A 25,915-nucleotide genomic window follows, 5' to 3' on the forward strand; every position below is an offset into this window, starting at 1 on the left:
CGAGGCGGGCGGGCCGGGCCGTGCGGGCGGGCGGAGCAGGCTCTGGCCGCCCCGCGGAGACTGCTCGCCGAGGCCCGTATGCGGCTCCTTCCTGCTCCGGCCGGGGCCGCCCCGCTCTTAAAGGGGCCGCGCGCCGCCCCCCGCCCGCCGCCCCCGCGGGGCGCAGCCGCCTCCGGCCGGGGGGGGGCGCAGCGCGGGGGGGGCGCGGCCGGGGGAGACCCCAGGGGGGACCCCGCGGACCCCCCCCCAGCGCGGGACAGCGCGAGCCGGAGCCACGCGTGTCGCACGGTGTCACCTCCCCCCCGGGAGTGTCACACACACGGACCCCAGACCCACACGTGTCGCACGGCGTCACCTCTTCCCCAGTCAGTGTCACACAGACCCCAGACCCACACGAGTCACTCGGTGTCACCTCCCCCCTCCTGTCAGTGACTCGTCAGTGACTGTCAGTGACTCCCCCAGACCCACTCGTGTCCCCACTGGGCCACCCCCAGGTCCCGTCTGGGTCACCCTGCCCACGGGTCACCCTGGTGTCCCCCAGACCCCCTCGTGTCACCCCCCGGGGCACCTTCAGCGGCCCCAAACCCACTCGTGTCCCCACTCTGAGCCCCTTGGGGTCACCCTGCTCACCTGTCACCCCCTGGAGCCCCTCTGTGTCCCCAAACCCACGGGTGTCACCCCACGGGTGTCACCCCTCGGGGTCACCCTTTATGCTCCCCACCCCCAAAGCCACTCGTGTCACCCCTCGGGTCACCTCACGCACGAGTCACCCCCTTCCCGCGCCCCCAGACCCACGTGTGTCCCCACAGGTCACCTCCCCGTCCCCCCAAACCCACTCGGGTCCCCCCCACGGCCACCTCCCCGCGTCACCCCACCCTGGCGTCACCTCCCCACGCCCCCCGCCCCACGATGTCCCTCCCAGGTCACCTCCCCGAGCCACCACGTGCCACCCTCGGTGTCCCCAATGTCCCCCCAGCCCCTCCCTGCCACTCGTGTCCCCCCCCGGCCGCTGGGGGAAGGGGACACGGAGCCCAAGGTCACGGTGGGCTCGGAGCCAGCCTGGCAAGGCCGGGAGCAGCCCGGGCCGCGGGCCCGCCCGGGGGGGACACGGGGACACGGCCGGGCTGTCCCCACCCGGGCGGGGCCGGGCCGCCCCCAGCCCGGCTCCCGGAATTCCAGCGCCTTCCCGGCCCCGGCCGCGGGAAAAGGGAAAATTTCGGGTGCATTTGGAATTCCTGGTCACTGGGGGGTTTGAGTTCATTAAAGGAAAAGAAAGCGAGAAAAGCGAAGCTTTGACCGACACCCCCCCCCTTCCCCCCTCCGGGGGTCCCGTTCCACGCTGCGATTTCCCCTTTTCCCCCTTTTTCCCCTTAAATAACCCCGGCTCAGCTCCCCGCCCGCCCCTCACCCTTCCCCCGCCCCCGGGGGTGGTTTTGGGGCGGTTTTAGGGGGGTTTTGGGTCATTAACCCCATTGAGCGGGTGGGGAAACTGAGGCAGGACGGGGAAGCACGGCTGGGGGTGGGGATTGAGGGGTCCCCGAACCCCCAAACGGAGCGGGGGAGGCTCGGGGAGGTTTTGGGGTGGGGTTTGGGGCGTGGGGGCTGCAGCCCGGCCCTGCCGTGGCCCAGCAGCCCCAGCTCCCGGCTGCTTTCGCTTTCCCCTGCACGCCCGGGGCACGCCCGGGGGGCCCCCCAAAATATCAACCCCCAGAGTGCCCCCCTGCACCGAGACCCCCCAAAATCAGCTGTGGAACCCCTCCCATGAGGGTGTTTGGAGGCAGAACCCCAACTCCCCCCATTGTGCCCCACAAACCGAACAAGGGTTGGGGATCCCCCCTTTGCCAGCCTGGCTGGGCACCCCCAATTCCTCCCTGCACCCCCAAAATCCCGCTGTGGCACCAGGGCCGTGGTCACCCCCACCCTGGGGACCCCCCCCAATTCCCAGCTGGCACCACCAAACCTGGCACAGCTCCCAGGGGTGCAGTGAGTCCATCCTGGGGCACCCCAGAGCCCTGGGGGACCCCAAAACACCGGGAAAAAACAAACCAGGACCCCCCAAAGCAGCACCACGGGAGCCTGGAGTCAGGGACCACAGCATGACACCCCAAAAAATGTCCCAGAAGGAGCCTGGAGTCAGGGACCATGGCATGGGACCCCCAAAAATGTCCCAGAAGGAGCCTGGAGTTAGGGACCATGGCACCGTGGGACCCCAAAAAATGTCCCAGAAGGAGCCTGGAATTAGGGATGGCACCGTGGCACCTCCCAAAGTGCCACTGCAGGAGCCTGGAATTAGGGATGGCACCGTGCTGGTGTCACCCCAAGCCCCTCCATCATTCACAGCCCCAAAAACTGCAAAATATTTTCCCATTTTGGGCCAAATTTTGGTTGTTTTTTTTTTTCCCGCTTCACCCAGCTCCTGCTCACCCCAAGTATTTTTCACCCCTAAATATTTTTCACCCCCCCAGATATTTCCAACCAGATTTAGGTCCTTGGATCCCACATCCATCCCGCCCGGAGCTGCCTCGTGCCGGGATCATTCCGGTGTCTCCGGCTCCCACTGGAGGCAGCAGTGGCCAGCAGTGGCCAGCACAGCCCAGGGAGAGCCACCAGAGCTCCCGGGGGCAGCACTCCCGGCTGGAATTCCGGCTCCAAAGGGGTTAAACCCACCCGGGCCACAACCGAGGAGAGAAACCACCTGGAAATGTAAAGTGCCGTTTATTTATTATTTCCCCCACCCGGACTCATCCATGATGAAAATATCGAGTTAAAAAAAAAAAAAAAATTAATTGCACCACCAAACTGCTCCATCCACGCTCTCCTCCTCATCATCCTCCTTTTCCTCCTCTTCCTCCTCCAAAACCCAGCACCAAAACCTATGGGAAATAGCCCAAAACTTGAGGAACCTTCCCTGCTTCCCACATTAAATAAGAGGCAAAATCCATCACATTGACCACCCCACGGCTCCAGGGGGGCTTGGCTGGGCACAGACCCCTCAAATCTGGAGTGTTCCCCCCAAAATTGGGGTGTTCCCCCAAAAAATTGGGTTGTCCTCTTTGGGGACGTGGTTGCCCTGTGGGTTGGCCCCAGGCAGGGCAGTGCCTTTGTCCTGTGCTGGAAAACAGGGAAGGAAAAGGGATGAGGGGTTTGGGGGTACCCAGCCCTGGTGGTTAATTTTTGGGGGGGCTGCCATGGTGGGACCCAGGGCAGGCAGGGGGATGGCAGCTGCCAGCCTGAGTGAAAAACAGCCAAAAAACCAGAAGGAAAACACCAAAAAATTCCCACCAAACTTCCCAAATCCTCACGGGGGGCTCAGGGGTTGCCAAACCCACAACGGGGGGAGGAGGGGAATGATTCACCCCAAAATCCGCGTGGTGGGAAGGGAGGGTGTCGGGGCCTGGGGGCTGCAGGGTCCTCGATGGGAAGGACAACCCAGGGACAACGTGGGCTCGGGGTGGGTTCATCCCTGGCCAGGGGGCTCTGACAGGGAATCCTGGAGCTCTGCCACGTCCACAATGGCTGAGGCCAGCCCTGGGATGGGCCGGAGGCAGCTGGAGGGGGAAATGCAGCCTGGAGGGTTCCCCCTGTGCCCCCGGTGGGATCAGGAGAGGGACCCCAACCCCGGGCACAGCCAGGCTCTGCCTGCCCCTCTCCAGGGAAGGAAAATCCAAAATGCACACTCTCCCCTCACCTGGACACTGAAAAGTGGAAGCCATCCCCATCCCCATGGATCCAGCCCCTCCCCTGAACACCCAGCTCAGGCTCCAGAAGAACCGTTTAAAACAGATTTAAACCAAGCAAAGAGCAATCTCTGCTCTGCCCCCAGCCCAGAGCCCAGCTGTGGCCCCAGGCAGGACAGGGACACTGCTCTGGGCCACCCTAGGCAGGGTTTCTCCATTCCTGATCCCACTGATTCTCCATCCCAGAGAGAAACCAGGGATGGGGCGAAGCACCAGCTGCCCCTCATCCTGCACCACCTCACACCCCCCATCACCTTCCTTCTTAATTTCCAAAAAAACCCCAAAAACCTGAACCAAAACAAAAAGAAACCCAAAATAAAGAAAAACCAACATAAGCAGCACCACAATTCCCAAGTGTCAGGAGCTCCAGAGCTGGAGCAGGGGCCTGGAACACCCCCAGGGCCGAAGGGACCGACCCCGCGAGGGTGGAGCCGCCCCGGGGCCGGAGCTTTGGCGCTGGGAGGGAGGAAGGAGGGGCAGCTCTGCCCTGCAGGGAGGAGAGGAAGCGGTGCCAGAGGCAGGAGCGCCAGGCCGGGCTCACATGGCAGCTCGGGTGGGAGTGCTGGGCTGGTTCAGCCGCAGCGTCCGGCACAGCCAGCCCGCGAAATCCACCTCCTCCACCTCGGAGCGCTTGATGAACGTGTGGCTCTGCAAGCACAGGGGAAAACACGGTCAGGAAGGGCCCAGAGGAGCATCCCAGATCTCAAAAAGCCAGCCCTGTGCTGTGGGATATGCCCTGGAGAGGGGGGGAAGATCCTGAGGCAGGGAAAGAGGATTTGGGGAAAATATTTGTTCCTTGCAGCCCTGCCACCATCACAGGGAGGAATTCCTGCCCAATATCCCACTCAGCCCTGCCCTCTGCCATTCCCTGTGTCCTGTCCCTCCATCCCTTGTCCCCAGTCCCTCTCCAGCTCTCCTGGAACCCCTTCAGGCCCTGGAGGGGCTCTGAGCTCTCCCTGGAGCCTTCTCCTCTCCAGGTGAGCACCCCCAGCTCTCCCAGAGCTCCTCCAGGTCCTCCTCTGGACTCTCCCAGCAGCTCCAGGTCCTCCTGCCGTTGGAGCAGAGCTGGAGGCAGCTCAGATCAGGTGGGGTTTCACCTGATGCCCCCCTTGCCCAGGACTCTGCTGGATCTCTGGGATGGGAGCACAGCTGGGATCCAGCCCCCAGTGCCCCCCACCTGCCCAGGTGAGGAGCCAGGGCTGTCCCAGCAGAGATCCAGCACTGCCCCTGCAGAAAGGGGGTCAGTCCCTCATCCTGAGCTCAGCCTGGGAATCCCCAGCCTTTGGAGCACAAGGGATGGGGCAGCAGCTGGCAGAGCTGGTGCCACCCCAGTGCAGCAGAAAAATCCTCTCCCCACTCACCATCAGCATCTTCAGATCTGCTCGTTCTGCTGGGTTCTTAATTAGGCTGAAATGAGAAGAACAAGAGAGGGAAGCCAAGGTGAGATTCCTTGTGGGAATGTGGGGATCAGGCTGGAGAAGCTTCAGCTTCCCCCAAAGCCCCTCAGGATCCTGGGAGAGGGATCCCCGCCAGCTCAGCTCCCAGGGAGAGCTGCAGGATCCATCTCCTCCAGACTGTGGGGACAAACTGTGCCCTGCAAATGGAGACAAGGCCCTAACGCTTGGCAGCAATCTGGGATTTAATATCCAATCTCTGCTTTGCTGGGAGCTCTGGCAGCACCTTCAGGTGTCCCTGTGCCCACGGGGTGACTCAGCCCCAGGATCTGCTCCACCACCCCCCTTGCCAGGCTCAGATTTAGAAGGAGCTGGGATCCTGCTCAGCAGCCCCACAAATAAAATGCTTTTATTGCAACCCTGCCCAAGGCAGGAGCTCCCAGCACAACGTGGGATCAGGCAGGGAGAGAGAGATCAGGCAGAACACAGAGGGTGGAGCTGTAGAGCTGTCAAGGAGCACGTCCAAGCCTCCACCTTCAGCCAGGACATGAAATCCTCACCATTTATTTACAAACTCCTGGAAATCTTGCGTGAAGACTCCACTTGGCAGCTTGGGAGGTGGCTGTGGAGAGAAGGAAAAGGGGTTCCTGCACCACTCCTGTGTTACTGTGCCAAAAATCAGTGCCAGCTGCAGTGCAGGGAGCTGTGCTCTACAGACACTCTCATCCTCCTCATCCTCATTGCTCTTCCAGCCAGGAAAACCCTTCCCTGCCATTCCTTCCCCTGCTGCTCCAGCTCCCTCTGCACCTGGGGGACCCCACACTGAACCCCAGCCAAAGCTGGGAAATCACCAAGCATCCCAATCCTAAATCCAGCCTCACAAATCCCAGCCCTGGCCATGCCTAAGGCTGATGAAACAATCCCAGAATGAGAATTTTCCACCACCCTGCAAAGGGAAGCTGCCCTTTCTCCACTTGTTTGTGAGAGCTGGCCTTACAAGTTGGGTAGGACAAGGGGGATGGCCTTAAACCGAGGGAGGGAAGGTTTAGATGGGATTTTGGGAAGAAATTCCCCCCTATGAGGGTGGGGAGGCCCTGGGATGGATTTCCCAGAGCAGCTGGGGCTGCCCCTGCATCCCTGGCAGTGCCCAGGGCCAGGCTGGAGCAGCCTGGGGCAGTGGGAGGTGTCCCTGCCATGGCAGGGGTGGCACCGGGTGGGATTTAAGGTCCTTCCAACCCAAACCATGCTGGGATTCCATGAGTGACCAAACATTCCAGATCCCAGCCTGACTCAGCAGAGCAGAACCTCCCTGAGGAGCCCCATGGAAAGCAAACACCCACCTCGTTAACGATGTAATCCAGCAGCTCAAAGATGGCCATGGCAGGCCTGGTGTCCATCCCGTGGCCTGGGGGGTGACACGACACAAAGGGCACTGAGAGGCTGCTCAGTGCTCAGTTTGGGGTGAAAAACACAGCTTTGGGGGAGCTCTGCTGGGAGAGGCTGAGGCAACTCCCAGGGGAATTGAGTCATGGTTAAAGAGAAACCAAGTTCATTCCCACAATTTGGATTTCTTTCACCAGACCTCCAGTCCAGAATTATTTATGTTTGGACAGCACCAGTCCATCTATTCTGGCTGGCTGGCAGCACCTTCTAGAGCCTTGTGCTCCCAAGGAAACGGCTGCAGCAGAGCATCCCTGGAATCCTGGTGCTGTTTGGTGCTTCTGTGAGAGCTCCCAGCAAAGCTCTTCCCAAAAAGCTGCCTGAGGCCTGAGAAGAAGCTGCTGGCAGCACAGGCAAAGCCTGAGGAGCACAAGGGGCTGTGACAGTGTCCCTCAAACCATCCTCTCCATGGGAGCTACACTCCAGCTGTGCCCACAGCCTTTCTGTGGGACACAGGAGGATCTCGGGAGCCCACGGACAGATCCCAAATCCACCCTGAGAGGTCCCTCCCCACGTCAATTCCACCAACCTGTGTTGTGCGGGAATGAGTGTTGCCTTCCCTAGCGGCACTCCCAGCAGAGCCTCCTGCAGGGCAGCTCCCCCAGCCGCCCCCCAACCCCGCAGATCCCCCATGGAAGCGTTGCTGCCGATGCACACCACAGCCCCTACCACTGACGGGGCGTCCTGGGGGCCTGGCCCGCGGCGAGATGCTGGGGGACTCTCCCTCCGCCCCGTCCACCACAGGACGGCCAAAAATTGCTTCCAGTTCCTTGGAGTCTGGCGGGGGGATTGGGTACCTTCCGATCGACAGCTCCACCAGGGACAGCCCCATGCTCCAGATGTCCGACTGCACCGAGTAGTGCGTGCCCTGCAGGCGCTCGGGCTGCGGGAGAGGAGACGGGATAATGGGAATGGGGATAATGGGAATGGGGATAATGGGAATGGGAATGGGGGATAATGGGAATGGGGATAATGGGAATGGGAATGGGGATAATGGCACTGGGAATGGGGATGGGGATAATGGGAATGGGAATGGGGGATAATGGGAATGGGGGATAATGGGAATGGGAATGGGGATAATGGATGGGAATGGGGATGGGGATAATGGGAATGGGAATGGGGGATAATGGGAATGGGAATGGGAATGGGGATAATGGGAATGGGGATAATGGGTGGGAATGGGGGATAATGGAGGGAATGGGGATGGAAGGGGAGACCGAGGGATGGAGGGAGAGGAGGGATAATGGGAATGGGAATGGGGATAATGGGAATGGGAAGGGGATATGGATGGGGAATGGGAATGGGAATGGGGATAATGGGAATGGGAATGGGGGATAATGGGGAATGGGGATGGGGATAATGGGAATGGGAATGGGATAATGGGAATGGGGGATAATGGGAATGGGGGATAATGGAATGGGAGGGGGAAATGGGATGGGGATAATGGGAATGGGAATGGGGGATAATGGGAATGGGGATAATGGGAATGGGGATAATGGGAATGGGAATGGGGGATAATGGCACTGGGAATGGGGATGGGGATAATGGGAATGGGAATGGGGATAATGGGAATGGGGGATAATGGGAATGGGGGATAATGGGAATGGATGGGGATAATGGACTGGGATGGGGATGGGGATAATGGGAATGGGTGGGGATAATGGGAATGGGGATAATGGCCTGGGAATGGGGGATTATGGCACTGGGATGGGGATTATGGCACTGGGAATGGGGATGGGGATAATGGGGAGAGCCCTGCAGGCTCGGGTATGGGAGAGGAGAGGGATAAGGGGGAATGGGGCATGGTGGGGATAATGGGAATGGGGATAATGGCACTGGGAATGGGGATGGGGATAATGGGAATGGGAATGGGGATAATGGGAATGGGGGATAATGGGAATGGGAATGGGGGATAATGGCACTGGGAATGGGGGATTATGGCACTGGGAATGGGGATGGGGATAATGGGAATGGGAATGGGGATAATGGGAATGGGGGATAATGGGAATGGGAATGGGGGATAATGGCACTGGGAATGGGGGTTATGGCACTGGGAATGGGGATTATGGCACTGGGATGGGGTGGGGATAATGGGAATGGGAATGGGGATAATGGGAATGGGGATAATGGGAATGGGAATGGGGGATAATGGCACTGGGAATGGGGGATTATGGCACTGGGAATGGGGATGGGGATAATGGGGAGAGCCCTGCAGGCGCTCGGGCTGCGGGGGAGAGGAGATGGGGGTAATGGGAATGGGGATAATGGCACTGGGAATGGGGGATAATGGGAATGGGGGATAATGGGAATGGGAATGGGGGATAATGGGAATGGGGGATAATGGCACTGGGAATGGGGACAATGGAATGGGGGATAATGGGAATGGGGGATAATGGGAATGGGAATGGGGGAAAATGGGAATTGAATGGGAATGGGGGATAAAGGGAATGGGGGATAATGGCACTGGGAATGGGGATAATGGGGATAATGGCACTGGGATTGGGAAATCACAGGGAGGGGCTCAGGGAGAATTCGAATGGGCGATAATGGGAATGGGAATGGGGAAAATGGCTCTGGGAATGGGCGATAATGACTCTGGGAATGGGGGATGATGGCACCCAGGGCACAGGGAATGCAGGGTGACACGGAATGCTGGTCCCCAGAGCACAGGAACACCCATTGACATGGGATATGGACCCCCAGGACACAGGAACATGGGCTAACATGGGACAGTGACACCACATACAAATGTCTGTATGGATGAGACTCAGACTCCGGTGCCTAAAGGGGCTCCAGGGGAACTGGAGAAGGACTCTGGACAAGGGACAGGACACAGGGAACAGCTTCACACAGACAGAGGCAGGGATGGATGGGGTATTGGGAAGGAATTCCTTCCTATGAGGGTGAGGAGGCCTGGGCACAGGGTGCCCAGAGCAGCTGTGGCTGTCCCTGGATCCCTGGAATTTTCAAGGCCAGGCTGGAGCAGCCTGGGACAGTGGAAGGTGTCCCTGCCATAGCAGGAGTGGGACTGGATGGGCTTTAAGGTCCTTCCAACCCAAATCATCCTGGGATTCTGTAATATCCCAAAGGCCTCTCCCTGGCAGCTCTCCAGGGAAAGGACAGTCCCAGAAGGATCATGTGCAAAGGGGATGGAAAAGAAAAATGATATGCAGACAAAAAGCACTTGGAGCATCCTATCCACACTCCCAACTCAGCAGCATTCCCAGATACTTGCGTTTGGGAGTCTGGAACACCCAGCAGGAATCTATTTCTCTGTGTGCTGAAATCTAAGGAACTCAGCTTATCCATAAAAATGTATTTTCCTGCTCTCTGGTGTTAACACCCAAGAGGAACCAGAGGAGCAGAAAATCCCCTCGAGGTTATGGCCATTAAAAGAAAAAATCAGAAATAAATCAATCCATGCAAGTCATCCCCACTGGCAGCTCTGAGGTAGCCTGGAGCCAGGGCCTGGGAGCAGAGGGGACAGGATTTTTAAATAGCCCCTGTCTAACTATAACTGCTCTTGAATAACCATTCCCAAAATACAGGAGCAGCTCAGACCTCAGGATCCTTCCCTGGGAGGGTGGGCAGGCCCTGGCACAGGTTCCCAGAGAAGCTGTGGCTGCCCCTGGATCCCTGGAAGTGTCCAAGGCCAGGCTGGACAAGGCTTGGAACAACTCAGGACAGTGGAAAGTGTCCCTGTGAATAGGATGGGGATGGAAAGAGCTGAGATGAACCCAAATGACCCAAAAACTCCAGGTGGAAGGAACTTACAGACATGTAGGACCGAGTTCCCACAAAGGAGTTGGCCATGGAGTCAATGAGCTGCCCGCTGACCCCAAAGTCACAGAGCTTGATCTCCCCTCGGGAATTCACCAGGATGTTGGAGGGTTTCACATCTGGGAACAGTGAGAGAGGGGAGTGTGAAGGTGGCTCTGGGTGACACCTGGCACTGCAGGCTGGGATTTTCAGGGTCGTGCTCTCACCTCTGTGCATGATTTGGTGCTTCTCCCGCAGATAGGCCAGGCCCCGCAGAACCTGGGAGGAACCCAAAGGCTGGATCAGAGCAGAGCTCAGGGATGGGCTCTGCCCCCAGCCCAAGGAGAGCTGCCCTGTGGTGCCCATGTCCCTCAGGGTTTGCAGTTTATCCCCAGTTCCATCACAGATTTTGGGTGAACCACCCCAAAAAAGCTTCTCCCACACCTCCTTGAAGTGAAGCCAACATTATCCAGGGGGAAAGGGGTTGGGAATATTTCCCCTCTGCTCTGGCCTCTTGGCCCAGGAAAAGTGCAGTCCCCAGGACTGGGAAACACAAAAAGCTTCCCAGGGCAGCCCAGCCCAGGAATTATTCCCAATCCCTGCCCAGCAAATCCCCCTGGAAGCCTGAGCAGCCCCAGCACTCACCGCTATACTGACTTTGCCCAGGATTTCCTCAGGAATTCTTTTGGCTTCTTTCAGCACTTGATCCAAAGAGCCACCATCCTGAAACAAAGAACATGGGAATGACCACCACAGCAATTCCCAGCAGGAAAACAGAGCAGCTGGATGTACAGGGCAGCAGGTGGTGGGTGACCAGCATTGAGCACACTCCTTTTTCAGCCCAAAAAAAAAAAGATTTGGTGATCTGAGCTCAGGTTTATCCCTGAAAACTGTTTTTTTAACAGCTCTGCTTTTTGCTGTTGGATCTTTGCTTCCTTCCATCAGTGGAAATGCCAAGATGGTGCTGATTTGGAGGAGAAATAACATAATTCTCCACCAGAAAGAACAGAATGTGTCCACTGAGCCTCTCAGCAGGCTCTGCAGAGCAGTGGCTTGGCAACATTTCCGTTTGGCCAAGCCCCAAACCTCTGCTTCCTCTTCCCAAAAGTCGTTGTCTCCCTCATTCCGAGCCCTGGGCAGGAACGTGTGGCTCCCACCAGGAGCAGAGTGGCCAGAGCAAGGAGCTGCCAGTGGCACTGAGCTGGCAGGGAGAGGGCACTGGGAGGGTGCAGGGAGGGCAGGGCCTCACTCACCATGTGCTCCATGCAGATGGAGATCTCCCCGTCGCTGTAGAAGGCTCCATAGAAGCCCACGATGTAGGGGGAGTTGCACTCGTGCAGCACCTGCAGCTCCCGGATGATCTGGTTCCTGATGGCTGGCTTGATTTCCAAATGGATCAGCTGCCAAGAGAGAGAAAACGGGCAAGGCGTGACTCCTGGGAAGGAAAAGAACTGATGGGCAGCAGCCCTGAGTGCTGGGAGGAAATCAGATCTTCAAGGGAGGCGCTGCTCTGGAGCAGAATTCTTCCTATCTGCAGAGGAATATTAAGGATGAAGTGCCAGCACACAGGGAATGGCTTCCCAGGGCAGGGATGGATGGGATATTGAGAATAAACCCTGGCAGGGGGGAGAGGCCCTGGAATGGAATTCCCACAGAAGCTGTGGCTGCCCCTGGCAGTGCCCAGGGCCAGGCTGGACGTGGCTTGGAGCAGCCTGGGACAGTGGAAGGTGACCCTGGCCGTGGCAGGGGTGGCACTGGGTGGGATTGAAGGTGTCTCCAAGCCCATCCAGTGTGGGATCCCATGCTGCAGGCACAGGGAGAGCTCTGTGCTGCCTCAGCCATGGAAGGCGCCGGGATTGCACCGGACACGGGTGGAAAGACGAGTCAGGAGTTTGATCTCAGCCCCTCTGAGTCAGCAGCCAGGAGCATTTTCACAAGCTCTGGAGGTGTTGTAAGAAGGTGCTCTCAGATCAAGGAAACCACAGAAAAGAAAAAGCCCCTGTGAAGGCTCTGCACAAGAACAAGCAGCGGCTTTTGGGGCCGCACGTGGGGTCAGAGCACGGCGGGGAGGGAAACACCCAGGGCTGGTGAAAGGAGGCCCTGCCCCTGGAACTGGGTGAGCTGTAAGGGCCCTTCCAACCCAACTCCAGGATTCCATGATCCCAGCAGCAGGAGGGAGGAGGGACTCTGGAGGAGGCAGAGCAGTGGTTGTGCTGCTCCTGCCAAGCACAGCCTCTCCCAGCAGGCAGGTGAAGCAGCTCCTGATTTTCTACTCTGTGGAACCACAGTGGATGTTCCCAGTGGAGTCAAGTCTGAGAGGAACCTCTGTCTGAGGAACCTCTCAGGAACCTCTGTCCCTGCTTGGAATGACCTTGGGATGTGACAAATGGGGCTGAGGGATGAGAGATGTGCGTGCCAAACCCATCCTTCCCACTGCCACTTCCAGCCCTCCTCAGCCACGACCTACAATCCTCAGGAGAGCCAATTCCAGTCACTTTGTCCATCAGAACTGGGAAGAAAATAAACTGCTGTTTTCCAGAGCCCAGGGATCTGTCACTGGGAGTGCAGCCTCTCCCAAAGGAGACAGCTCCATCTGGGAGCAGCCAGGCCTCTGCTCCTGACCCAGGCGAGGTGGTGAAGGTGCAAATGCAGAGAGAATCCAACCAGACCCAGCCCTCCCCGAGCCAGGGAGAGCTCCAGGTGCCCCCCAGCATCCCCAGCCCCTCGTTACCTTCCGTGCCATAACGAGCCCTGAGGGTTTGTGCTGCACTTTGGTGACCACCCCGCCATTGCCAGCGCCCAGCTCGCAGATCCTCTCGAAGTCATCGTCCTTCAGCTCCCCCACTTTGGCTTTCTGTGTCAGGAAAGCTTCCAGGCGCTTCTTCTGCTGCTCATCCAGCTCCAGCTCCTCCAGCTTCTTCTGCAGGTCCACCAGGTTGGCCCTGGAGAGGGGAGGAGGAGATGGGAGATGCTCAGCAGCAGGGAAAGGAGGCTGCAGTTCTTAGGAAATGATGGAAGATCATCCCCTGACGTGTCCTGAGCTCCCACAATGGCACCACCTGGACAGGGAGACCTGGAGAAGTCCCTGCCCAGCACACACAGCCCCTCTGGAGAGGAGCTTGGGAGCAGTCAGGTGTTTTGGGAGAGCCAAGGAACAGGAAGAATCCTTTGGCCCTTAAAGAGGCAGCAGCAGATGCTGCTCCCTGTCCCAGGGAGCCAAACTTGGCTTTGGTGTGTAACATGAGAAGGGCTTTCCATGGGGTCTAGCAGCTCTGTTAAACCCCCACCCCAAATCCTGGGCACAAAGGGGGGTCTGTGCTGCCCCAGCAGCAGCTGCCGAGCCCCCGCCGCCTGTGCCAGCTCCAGCTGCTCCGTCCCAGTTGCTGCCACCCCCTTGTCCCTCCTCACCCACACTGGGACGTGTCGGGAGGGTCTCACCCATCCCTTCCACCCAGCATCCCTCGTACCCCCCTCCACCACCTCCCACCCCACATCTCCCACCTGCCGAGCCCCCAGCGCGGCCCCAGGTGCCCCCCAGACCCCGGTCCCCATCCCAGCTCCCGCCTGAATCTCCAGGCCCGTTTCCCTCCCGCTCCTGGGCCCGGCACCCGCCGGGCCTGAGCTGCCCCTGCAAACCGGGGGGGCCAGAGCAGCCTCCCCCTGCCCTTCCCATCCGCACCTGTCCCAGCCCACCCCTGCCAGCCCTCAGCCTTCTCCCCCGGCTCTGCCTCCCTGACCCTCACCTGCCCCACACCGGGCCCATCCGGCCCCCCAGGCCTGTCCCGGCTCCCCCCGAGCCTGTCCCAGCTCCCCCCTCAGACCTTCCCAGGCCTCCCCAAACCTGTCCCGGCTCCTCCAGGCCTTCCCCGGCCCTCCCCCCGCCCCGTGCCCGCCGTGTCCCGACCCCCCGGGCCCGGTGCCCGCTCTGTCCCGGCCTCCCCGCTCTGCCCGGGCCCCGTGTCCCCCCCAGGCCCCGCGTCCCCCCCAGGCCCAGCCCTGCTGCCGGGGCGGTCCCGGCCGGGCCTGACTCACTCTGCGGAGCCGTCGGGGCTGGGCCCCTCGGCGGCGCTGGGGGCGATGTTGAGGGCGGGCAGCACCGGCTTCCTCTTGGCCGGCATGGCCGGGCCGGGCCGCACCTGCGGGGCCGGGGGGCGCGGCCGGGCGCGGGGGCGCGCGGGGGCGGGCCCGGGCGGGCCAGGGCGGGCCAATCGGGGGCGGGGCCGAGCCTGAGGGCGGAACCACGGCCGGTACCGGGGCGGGGCCACGATCGGGCCTTTGGAGGCGGGACCGGGAGCGCCGTGGGGCGGGACCGCGAGCTCCGAGAGGTGGGGGCAGAAGGCCCGGAGGGGCGGGGCCCCGTACGGGCACAGGGGGCGGGGCCTAAGTGCGCCGGGAAGAACGCGTGGCGAGGCGAAGTCCCGCGAGATCTCGCTGAGGGGGATAAGGAGGTGGCGGCTGTGGCCGAGGTTCCACGCCCGAGGGTCACCGGGGGGCTCTGGCTGTGTGCACGGAGCGTTAATTAAATAAGCACTAATTAGTGACCCAGCAACGGGCAGCAGCCCCTCAGCCCCTGCCTGCTCTTCCCATCCCGTTCCATCCCCGATCCCAGGCCTCGGGACCCCCGCGGCTCCTGAGGAGGGGCCCCGAGCGGCCCCGGGTGGCGGCACCGGGCGGGCGCCCTTTGCCCGGTCCCGACGGGGCCATAAAGCGGGGAGCAGCCGCCGCCTGCCCGGGCAGAGGCCGTGGGGCGGCCGATAAGGGGCCGTGGCCTTGTCCCCGCGCCACGCCTGGGCCGCACGGAGCCTTAGTCAGCTCTGTCCCCTCCCTGTGCCCGGGCTGGCATTCGCTGAGGGCACGCAGGTGCTGCAGTTGGGCTGGTGCCCCTCAGTGCGGGGGGATGAAGGGGACACAGCGTGTGAACCCGACCCACCCGTGCGGGACTCATGGAATCCCAGGATGGGCTGGGTTGGGATGGAATTTAAACACATCCAGTGCCAGCCCTGCCATGGGCAGGGACACCTCCCACTGTCCCAGGCTGCTCCCAGCCCCAATGTCCATCCTGGCCCTGGGCACTGCCAGGGATCCAGGGGCAGCCACAGCTGCTCTGGGAATTCCATCCCATTCCCTCTCCACCCTCTCAGCCAGGAATTCTCTCCCAAAATCCCATCCATCCCTGCCCTCTGTCCCTGGAAAGCCATTCCCTGCGTGCTGTCCCTCCATCCCTTTTCAGTGGTCTCTCTCCACCGGGCACCAAGGTGGTTTTGGGTAAGCCATACGTGGTAGAGCCCAAGCAAATGTCCCCGGATATTGCGCTCAGCAGTCATCGAATGTGATTACTGCCGAGACGTCTGAAAAAGGGAAACTGTCCCCAAAAGTGGGTGAAGGTTCATGGACAATTATAGCACCTGGACTTTGCCCGGCAGCCCTGGCCCCTCCTGCCCTGCTTGGCAGAGGAGCACAAAAACATTTGGCTAATGAGTTACGGGTCCAGCCCCGGGGTGGCCCTGCCATCTCACTCTGACGGCCCCAATCAGGGCTGGGACCTTTTGCAATCTAGGATATTATTTCTGTGCAGTTGGAGTTTAAACTTTGCCATTCGGGTCAGGGAATCATAAAGGAGGAGGAAGAGGAGGAGGGTGAAGGCTGGGCTTGTTGTCCACTGCGCTCCCTGTGCTCAGAGAGGGCTGAGAGGACAGTCTATGGCATCTCCCTCAGGTATGTCCTGGCTGCCACCGCTCAACGAGATCCCATGGGGCCATCAGGATCCTCTGAGAGGATTCAGGGTGAAGGACCACCGTGTCCACAAATGTCAAGTGATGACAACTGTCCCAAACTGGCTTGGAGGACATTTGAGTCAGTTGGATGGGTGGTGGGCAGGTTGGTTAGTTGGTTGGTTGGTTGGTCAATCAGGCAGAGAGTTGACTCAGTGGTCAGTCCACTGGTCAGTGGGCTGGTTGTTGGGGCCGTCCATCCATTGGTCATTTGGCCAACAGATTGACCATTTGGTCTGTCTCTTGATCAGTTCGTTGACTGACTGGTCAACCAGTTGGTCAGTGGGTCAGCTGCTCGGGTAGTTGGGATGTCAGTGGCTGATTTGCCAGTTGGGCTAGTGGTCAGCTGGCCCGGTGGCTCTGAGTCCAGGGTCTCGAGCAGTGCCTGGGGTAGCAGTGAGTGACTGAGTCCCCTCCCTGGGGTGACCGGTGGCCACAGTCCCCTCCCCTCCACTTGCCACCCAGAATGATTAACCAGCCCTTCCAGCACGGCCACCTCCAGGAGGGAACCCCCGGGCTGGGCAGCTCTGGGTGGAAAACTGGAGGATTTGGGAACTTCAGCTGTGGGGAGGAGGGGGGGGCACTGCCATGCCTGGAGCCCCCACATCCCATCCCACACCTGTAGGGCTTTTCCAGGTGAATCCCAACATTCCCCTGCCCCCTCCCAGCTGCCCCACGACTCGGGGTGTCCCCAGGGCCGTGCAGCTCCTTTGAGGGTGGCTCTGGGGGTACCACGGGGCCTGGGCTGGGCGGTGACCCTGCCATCCCACAGCCATGGCCTCCAGTGTGGGCAGCCTCGAGAGCCTGGACCTGCTGGATCTCCTCTTCGACGTCCAGGACGGGATCCTGCGCGAGGTGGAGCTGGGGACGCCGCCGGGAGCCTGGCCCCAGGACAGGGTGAGCCCCGGGCCCGAGCCTGCCCCACCTGGCCCTGCTGGGTGACAGCCCTGGCATGTCACACCCCGGTGCTCCCGGTGACAGTGCCCTGTCCCCACAGCGTGCCCCGGACAGCAGCGACTTCCTGAGCTCTGTCCTGGGCTCCGGGGACTCGGTGTCGGACTCGCCCAGCTGGTCCCCAGCCACCAGTGACAGCGGGGTGTCTGAGGACCCCCCCTCTGACCAGCACGACAGCCCCCGCCGGAGCTGTGACGGGGGTCCCCGAGAGGTCCTGTACCCCTACACCGACCCCTGCCAGCCCCAGCCCCTCCCGGCAGGGTCGGGGGTCCTGCAGCCCGAGGTCTCCATCGACCTGGGTGAGCCACGCTGGGAAAGGACCAGGCTGGGGGCACTGGAGGGACTGGGGACACTGGGGAGCTGAGAGTGGTGGGGAAAGTGGGGGACTGTGAGGACATTAAGGGGGCTGGGGGCAACTGGGAGGAACTGGGAGGTCTGGTGGGCTAGGGAGGAGATAGGGACAGTGTGGAGAGATTGGGAACTGGGGTGAACTGGGCAGACTGATGGTGATGGGGGACTAGGGCAGGACCAGAGGGACAGTTTGGGGGGACAGAGTCAGGGGCACTGGACTGGGCAACAAGTCACCCAGGTTCTGGGGCCATGGCAGGGCAGGGTCCTGCAGTGGGGACACTGGGGACACAGCACTGTTGACAGCCCTGCTCTGCCCTCACCCAGACATGTGGCACCCTGGGTTCTTCCTGGAGGAGAGCCAGGACCTGCCCCTGGTCCCCCCGCCTGCATCCTGTGCCCTCACCGTCAAGGACCTGCTGCTCTCAGGCAGCTCTGACAATGTGAGTCCCTGTCCCTGTGTCCCCAGCTCTGTCCCTTCCTGCACCCTGATCATCCCCCATTCCCATCCCTATCCCTCCCCATCCCCACACTTGTTCCCTTTCCCTTCCCGGTCCTTGTCTATGATCCCTGTCCCTTCCTGGCCCAAGGCACCTTCACCATGGTGCCAGCCAGGGTCCCTGGGGCCAGTTGGGGGGTGTCACCAAGGTGTCACCATTCCATGTCACCACAGCAGCCACAGGCTCCTGGCTCCCTGCTCCGACCGAGCCAGGGCCACTTCCAGGAGCTGGTGCTGACAGAGGACGAGAAGAAGCTGCTGTTGAAGGAGGGGGTGACCCTGCCCACGCAGCTGCCCCTCACCAAGGTGGGTGCCAGAACACCTGGGAGGGTGTGGAGGGGGGGTCCCAGCCCTCCCTGGTGGCCCTGACCCCCCGTGTCTCCCCCAGTATGAGGAGCGGGTGCTGAAGAAGATCCGGAGGAAGATCCGGAACAAGCAGTCGGCTCAGGAGAGCCGCAAGAAGAAGAAGGAATACATCGATGGGCTGGAGAGCAGGTACAGAGCCCAGCCCCTCACCTGGGCATGGTGACACACCCAGGGTGGCACCCTGGGCACTCTGCTCCTTGCCAGCCCTGTCCCCTGAGCCCCTGCTGCTCTCCCTGTCCCAGGATGTCGGCGTGCACGGCTCAGAACCAGGAGCTGCAGAGGAAGGTCCTGCACCTGGAGAAGCAGAACTCGTAGGTGTTCCCAGGGCAGGATGGGGACAAGGTGGGGTGGGAGGTGTTGGCATGGAGGCTCATGGGCTCTCCCTGTTCCCAGATCCCTCCTGGAGCAGCTGAAGAAGCTCCAGGCCATGGTGGTTCAGTCGAGCAACAAGGCAGCACAGACAGGGACCTGCCTGGCGGTGCGTGGGGCCTCCAAAGCCTGGGAGCCTGGAGATGGGCTGGGAGGGATGGAGGGATGGAGGGATGGAGGGATGGATGAATGGATGGATGGATGGATGGATGGATGGATGGATGGATGGATGGATGGATGGATGGATGGATGGATGGATGGATGGAGGTGCACTGGTAGGACATGAACCAGAAGGGAGGGATGGAGGAATAGATGCACTCCTGGGTCTGCTACCAGCTGTGACCCAGCTCCTGGTTCCTCTCCCCTGCTGTGCTCAGTGATGTCCCCTCTGTCCCCAGGTCCTGCTGCTCTCCTTCACCCTCATTGTCTTCCCCTCCATCAGCCCCTTCGCCCCCAGCAAGGCCGAGGCAAACGGTGACTTCAGGCCCGTGCGAGGTGAGGGCTGTGCTGGGCTGTGCTGGGCTGGGCTGAGCTGGGCTGTGCCAGGGCTGTGCCAGACCCTCATGGCCCTGGCCCAGGCCCTGACCCTCCGTGGGGCTCAGTTTTCTCCAGGTCCCTGCACAACGCCGCCGCCTCCCGCGTGGTTCACACCCAGCCTCAGGCCAGCGATGAGAAGCCCCCGGAGCCGCTGTGGTCGGAGCCCCTGCACGAGACCCCCGAGACCCTGCACGAGGCTTTCCAGGGCACGTCCCCAGCACTCCCTGCCAAAGGCTCCCTCCAGAACCACACACGGGCATCGGGCACCGAGGGGCTGAGCCATGAGCACGGGGAGCACGCCGAGGCTGTGCCAGGGGATGGCTCCGTGCCACACCCGGGGCTGGCATCCCTGGCGTGGTCTGAGCCCGGGCACGGCCGGCCTGCGGTGCTGGAGCCGGCAGAGGAGCTTTAGGCAGAGCAGGGAGCACGGGGGTGCCACGGGGTGCCAGCACCACGTCCCCTACAGGACACACCCTCGGGGGGACCCCTCCGGGATCTGCCTCCGGATGCTGGACCTGCTTGGCTTTGCTTGGATTCTGTGAACTGGGAAGAGGAGACCGGTTCCCACTGGCGTTATTGGGAGGAAAGAGGCTGCTCCTGCCCTCCTGGCACAGTGGGAGTTGTGGAAAGGACCTGAGGTCACTCAGGATGGGGCTGAGGAAGCAGGAGGGGCCCTGGCCTGGTTGGCTGCTGATGGTGCAACTGGTTGGTTTTGTCTTGGTTTTGTTTTGGTTTTTGGTTTTAGAATTTTATTTTCATCTCTAAATATAAGATATTTTGGAAAAAAAATCCACCTGCTGTAGTTTAAAAGAGGGTGATCCACAAGGTTTCAAGGAACCCTGGGCCAGGGGAACCTCAAGCCCAGCTGCCATGAGGGGCCCAGAATGGGGGGGACACACGGCCATGCCCAACCTGGAGCTGGGGCCAGGGCACCTTCCCACAGCTCCCAGCCCTGAGTCCAGCTGGGATCCAGCCAGCACCAGTCCCCTTCCCTGACCAAGTGACGTGGAATTACAGAGTCATGGAATGGCTTGGGTTGGAAGGGACCTTAAAGCTCATCCAGTGCCACCCCTGCCATGGGGCACCTCCCACTGCCCCAAGGTGCTCCAAGTCCCATCCATCCTGGCCTTGGGCACTTCCAGGGATCCAGGGGCAGCCACAGCTGCTCTGGGAATTCCATTCCAGGGCCTCACCACCCTCACAGGGAAGAATTTCTCTATGCAAGGCCCTCCTCAGGCCCATGGGTGCATCTGCTCCGTGAGCCACAATTCAAGTATGTTTAATACTGACATAAAAAAAGGGACAATATTTAAGGGTATAAAAAAAAGTCGGTAGTAGGAAAAGCAGCCCAGGTGAGACAAGGACAGTCCAGGTCAGGTGAGGAGAGGCTCCACCTTCATCTTCTTCACTGGCGTTGGCCCCGTGTCCGGGCTGGGACACTCCTGCTTGAGCCGCTGCGGGGGCGCTGCGGTGCCGTTGTGCTGGCCCAGGGGCTCCTCCTTCAGCCGCCCCTGCAGCTGCTCCTGCTCGCCCTTGGCCAGCTCGGCGCTCTCCACCACCACCGGCCCCGTCCACTCGGGCACCTCCAGCCCCAGGTGCTTCATCAGCTTGGTCATCACCTCATCCACGTAGCCGTGGATGCGCAGGTCGGCCTGGCGGTCCTGGACAGGGGGACACGGCTCAGGGGACAAACGGCCCCTCCCAGGGACATGGCCATGTCCCCCGTGTGTCATTCCCAGTGGGACATGAGCTGGCCCTGGGGCTGAGCCATGCCTGGGGATGGGGACACAGGGACAGAGCAGGGACAGAGTGTGACAGGCACAAGGGAGCTCTGGTGATATCCCAGGAACCCCCAGGTCTGGGTATTAAAGACTCTGGACAATTGGGGCACCAACATCTGAGCAGGAACTGAGCGTGTCCTCCACAGGCTCTGTGTGTGTGGCCCTTCCATCAGGCTGTAAACCCCAAGAGGACGCAGCAGGCTCCAGGCTGAGCTTTTGCTCTGCTCCTAAGACTTGCCTGGATAAGGTTGGACAGGGCTTGGAACAGCCTGGGATAATGGAAGGTGTCCCAGCCCATGGGAGAGGGAACAGGATGAGCTTTAAGGTTCCTTCCAGCCCAGCCCTTTCCATGATTCTATTATTTACCTGCCATCTCTACGTGTTTAGCAGGAGTTGCAGGTTTAAACCCTCCAACCCAGGACTCCCAGCCTGTTTGCCTGCTAAGAGAGGCCACCTGGGAGGGGACAACGTGCAGGGACAAACTTGGGATGGGCCTGGAACAGGGGACAGGAGGGGAAAGGAGCAGTGCAGCGCTGTAGGACGCTCACTCACGTGTTTGGTTGCCTGGAGGTTGACAATGACCAACTTCCCTCCTCTCTTCTTGGTGATCAACGGGAGGTTCCCGCTGGGTTTGATCTGCAGAGAGGTCCCCAGGGTGACAGAGAGATCGGCTTTCCTGCAGGGAAGAGGAGAAATCCAGAACGAGGGCATGGAGGGGTGGGAAGGGACTGTTCCCCTCCTGAGCAGGGTGTCAGTACCTGCAGGCTTCATCTGCCAGCGTCAGGTCACGGTCGGGCAGGGAATCTTCCCAATCCAGAATAGTGTCTCGTAACTTCCCTCTGGAAAACACACACAGGGACCATGGTTTTCCCTGGAAAAGGCAGGAAAACAGGCAGCAGAGCTGCCCTGGCAAAGGGGACAATGACCAGAGCCTGTCCCACCCTCCCTGTCCCCACACTGAAGGGATGGAGAGCACCCAGAGAGATCTTCCTGCTCCTTGGGCTGCTTCTCCCAAATCTGAGGGGCTGTGGGGTCATGCCCCCATCCCACATCCCAGGAGGGATCCCTACCTGCAGGCCCGCAGCCCCCGGGCCTTGGTGACGCTGCAGAGGCGTCCCGTGGGCTTGAGCCCCATGCTGCCCACGACGGCGTCGCGCACGTACTGCCTGTGGGGACAGAGCTGCTCACGAGGGGCTGAGAGCCCAGCTCAGCCTGGCATGGAGATCCCAGCCCAGCTTCCCCCAGGATGGGATCCCAGCCCAGTTTCCCCCAGGATGGGAAGCCCAGCCCAGTTTCCCCCCAGGGCTCACGTACTTCCCACATTTCACACACTCTTCCACAAACATGTTCCCGTGGAGCTCGGCCAACTTGTCCCTGTGGGAGAAAGGCACAGGTGAGCTGGGGAAGGGTGGAGAGCCCTGGGGGGACCCCACCTCCTCCCCAGGAACCTCAAGGGCTTCTCTGCATTCCAGCCCTGCCAGGTGATGGGTTCATCCCCCAACAGGGACCTAGGAAGGGACAGCAGATTCTGGCCTTTTAATTTTAATGCTTCCATCTGCAGCACTGATTGCAGCTCCTGATCCACTCAAATCTCTGCTCCTGGGAGCATCCAGATCTTTGCTTTTCCAGCACCCAACATTCCTGTCCTTGCCTGTGCTGTTCCAGCACTCTGACACCTGTTTTTCCTAAAATTCCCCTCAGGCTCAGAGCAGAAGCCAGAGGAAAACACGGCCATGCTCTCCCTATTTTCCTCAGAGCCCCATGCTCACTGGGAACTTCCTCCAGGCTGCCTGAGACAGGACTGACTTGATTTCCCCCAGTTTGGCCCCAGTTCAGCTTACTCAAGCACAGGCTTCATTTGGGAGGCAGAGCTGGGCTGAACTGAACAGGAGCCAGTGGCTGCGGGCTGTGGGAGCACCATGGAATTCTGTCATCATTCCCTGCTGCTTTTCCCATGGCTGTTTAGATTAAACACACAAACACGAGGCTGGGAGCAGGACCCAGCACTTGGGGCTTGTAATGACAGGAAAAGCCCTGGAGGCAGCTCTGGCTGAAAGTGTTTGTGAGAGGCACTTTCTCCAAGGACACACGGATGCTCCTCAGTCACATCCTGACTCACGGACTCACAGAATGGGTTGGGTTGGAAAGGACCTGAAAAGATCAACCCCATTCCACGGGCAGGGACACTTCCCACTGTCCCAGGCTGCTCCAACCCCATCCCTGACTGTTCCCAGGGATCACAGAATATCCTGAGCTGGAAGGGATCCACAGGGATCACTGAATTCAAACCAGACACCTGCACAGGGGAATGAGATGGGCTTTAAGGTCCCTCCCAACCCAAACCATTCTGGGATTCCATGATTCCATAATCTGCTTTTCCTGTGCACAAACAGCACCTGGAAGCATTTCTAGACAGCAACAACCAAGGCTGATTTCATTCCATGACCCTCTGCCTCAGAACCAGAACCTCTCCCCTCTAAATTCCAGCTGGTTTATGCCCTTCCAGCTTCCCCTCCCGGTATCAGACAGGGCAGGGACTCCCTGGCGATGAAACCCTCTGTGTGGGGCTGGGAAATACCTTGGGAATCCTGAGCGCACGTGCAGGCCGTCCACGTTCTGGCTGACCAGGAATTTCAGGATCCCCACCCTCTGCAGCCCCAGCAGCGCCATGTGAGTCTTGGAGGGCCTGGCATTCTCGAAGGTGGTGTCGAATTTTGGGGAGAGCCCTTTCTCTTCCATAGTCCAGACACCATTGGGGCCCCTGGGAAGAGCAGCAAGGGAGAGCTCAGGCTCCAGTGCCCCATCCATGGGAGGAGCAGAGCTCGTGGATCAGCAGGATTCTGGGGGTTGATGCAAACAATGTGGGGATTCTGTGGCAACAGCTGGGATGTGCGAGAGGCAAAATGGTGTTTGCAGCTGGATCCAGGATGGACAGCAGGGATGGGGCAGGCCTGGGTTAAATCAGAGCCTTCCACCAGGGAAGATGGACTCGAGGAGCTGCCACCCTCCCAGCCCTGGACCTACCTGAAGTCAGGGATGCCCGAGGCCGTGCTGATCCCTGCCCCCGTGTGGAACACCACATGGGAGGAGCTGCGGATCAGCTCTGCCAGCTCCTGCACCTTCCGCTCCAGCTCCTCCGGAGGGTCAAAAATCTGGGGAAAGACAAAAACCAGCGTGGGATGGAGAGATGTGGGTGTGGATTATACGGGAAGGAATCGTTCCCTGTGAGGGTGGGGAGGTCCTGGAATGGATTTCCCAGAGCAGCTGTGGCTGCCCCTGGATCCCTGGAATGCCCAAGGCCAGGCTGGACAGGGCTTGGAGCAGCCTGGGACAGTGGAAGGTGTCCCTGCCATGGCAGAGGTGGGGCTGAATGATCCTTCAGGTCCCTTCAACCCAAACCATTCCGGGATTCCATGATTCTAGAACCCCAGTAACCCACAATTCTTCCTTATCCATGAAGGATTTCGCCTTCCTTAACAACAGAAACATTTAATAGCAGAGACTCTACGTTGTCTGGAGCATCTCCGTGCAGGGACAGGGCTGGGAACACCCAACACCAACAGGGAGTTTGCTGCTCTGACAGGCAGCTGGCCCAGGCTGGGCTCCAGGAGCGACCCGGGGCCACCCCATGTGTGCTCAGCCCCAGCTGTCACCAGCAGTGCCACCAGCTCTGGGGACAGGGCAGGGCTGAGGGACAGCGAGGGACACGGGAGCCACGGAGGTGGGGACACCAGGCACTGGTTTGGGCACGAGATTTAATTCCTGAGACACTTCCCCAGCCCCATCTCCTGGGGACAGGGACGAGGACAGGACCCTGTGTGTCCCCGTCCCCTCACCATCCCCTTGGCTCAGGACAGGCTCCTGAATGTCCCTGTGGCTGCCCCCAAACCCCGTTTTAAGCTTCCCAAGAACCGCCGGGGTTCAGGGGGACCCGGACGGAGCCATGGGGGGATCCGCCGGGCGGGCTCAGGGAGGCCATGGAGGGAGACATGGAGGGGCGAGAGGAGGAGCTGGGGGCGGCCTGGGGGGGACATGAGGGGGCCGAGGGAGCCATGGGGTGTCTGGGGACAGGCAGCCACGGAGCGGGGACGGGGAAGGAGCCGCGGGCTGTGCTGGGGACACACAGAGGGCCCGGTGCGTCCCCGGTGCGTCCCCGGTGCGGGGCCGAGGCCGCGGTTGCCATGGGAACGCGCCGGGCCGCGCAGGGCCCGCGGGAGGCCCGGGCGGGCGGAGGCTCCCCCGGGCGGGCGGGGGTTCACCCGGCGGTGCCGCGCTCACCTCGGGGAGGCCGCACTTGCCCTTGTCCGAGTACGGGGACAGCCCGGCCGCGTAATTCACCGCCATCGGCGCGGCCGCGGCGCGGCCGGAAGAGCCGGGCGGGGCCGGGGCCGAGCGACACGCCCCGGGGCCGCTGCCGCCATCTTGGAGCCGGGCAAGGCGGGGCTGCCCTCAGCGCGTCCCGACAGCGCCCCGGCGGTGCCCTGAGCCGGAGAGTATCCCGACAGTGCCCCGACACTGCCCCGGCGGTGCCCTGAGCCGGAGAATATCCCGACAGTGCCCCGACAGTGCCCCGGCGGTGCCCTGAGCCTGAGAATATCCCGACACTGCCCCGGCGGTGCCCTGAGCCGGAGAGTATCCCGACAGTGCCCCGACAGTGCCCTCACCCCGAGCCTGACACTGCCCCGACACTGCCCCACCTGCACTGAACCCCCGGCCCGGGGGGAAATTGGGATGGGCAGGGGGTGCCAGAGATGGGCAAGGGGTGCCGGCAAGGACAAGGGGTGCCAGGGAGAGCAGGGGGTGCTGGCAAAACCAGGGGGTGCCAAGGAAGGAAGGAAGGAGGGACAGGAGGTGCTGGCAAGGACAGGGGTGCCAGGGCAGAGCGGGGGCTACCGGGGAAGGACAGGGTGTGCTGACAAAGGCAGGGGGTGTCAGGGAGGGACGGGGGTGCCGGGGGGGA

At 60.9% G+C, this 25,915-nt stretch overlaps 3 protein-coding genes across 3 annotated transcripts; 1 reads left to right on the forward strand and 2 right to left on the reverse strand.

The window, feature by feature from the left end:
- Positions 1-2,743: 2,743 nt before the first annotated feature.
- On the reverse strand, positions 2,744-14,491 carry MAP2K2 (mitogen-activated protein kinase kinase 2). Its single transcript, XM_030966534.1, has 11 exons — positions 14,363-14,491; positions 13,062-13,272; positions 11,584-11,730; positions 10,976-11,053; positions 10,558-10,609; positions 10,346-10,470; positions 7,241-7,454; positions 6,472-6,536; positions 5,692-5,753; positions 5,099-5,144; positions 2,744-4,385 (listed from the first exon to the last, which is right to left on the reverse strand). Exons 1-11 carry the CDS (start codon positions 14,446-14,448, stop codon positions 4,275-4,277), a joined length of 1,197 nt encoding a protein of 398 aa, XP_030822394.1. The 5' UTR covers positions 14,449-14,491; the 3' UTR covers positions 2,744-4,274.
- Positions 14,492-16,029: 1,538 nt separating this feature from the next.
- On the forward strand, positions 16,030-19,586 carry CREB3L3 (cAMP responsive element binding protein 3 like 3). Its single transcript, XM_030966531.1, has 10 exons — positions 16,030-16,045; positions 16,874-16,998; positions 17,099-17,354; positions 17,731-17,846; positions 18,077-18,208; positions 18,291-18,397; positions 18,511-18,579; positions 18,662-18,746; positions 19,036-19,132; positions 19,240-19,586. The coding sequence occupies exons 1-10, from the start codon at positions 16,030-16,032 to the stop codon at positions 19,584-19,586; spliced, it is 1,350 nt and encodes a 449-aa protein (XP_030822391.1).
- Positions 19,587-20,437: 851 nt separating this feature from the next.
- SIRT6 (sirtuin 6) lies at positions 20,438-25,329 on the reverse strand. The gene is made up of 8 exons (XM_030966538.1): positions 25,234-25,329; positions 23,980-24,107; positions 23,534-23,716; positions 22,270-22,329; positions 22,026-22,121; positions 21,714-21,794; positions 21,508-21,631; positions 20,438-20,835 (listed from the first exon to the last, which is right to left on the reverse strand). Exons 1-8 carry the CDS (start codon positions 25,297-25,299, stop codon positions 20,548-20,550), a joined length of 1,026 nt encoding a protein of 341 aa, XP_030822398.1. The 5' UTR covers positions 25,300-25,329; the 3' UTR covers positions 20,438-20,547.
- Positions 25,330-25,915: the final 586 nt, after the last annotated feature.

This window comes from Camarhynchus parvulus, chromosome 28 (assembly GCF_901933205.1).
Source record: "Camarhynchus parvulus chromosome 28, STF_HiC, whole genome shotgun sequence".
Lineage (NCBI taxonomy): Eukaryota > Metazoa > Chordata > Aves > Passeriformes > Thraupidae > Camarhynchus > Camarhynchus parvulus.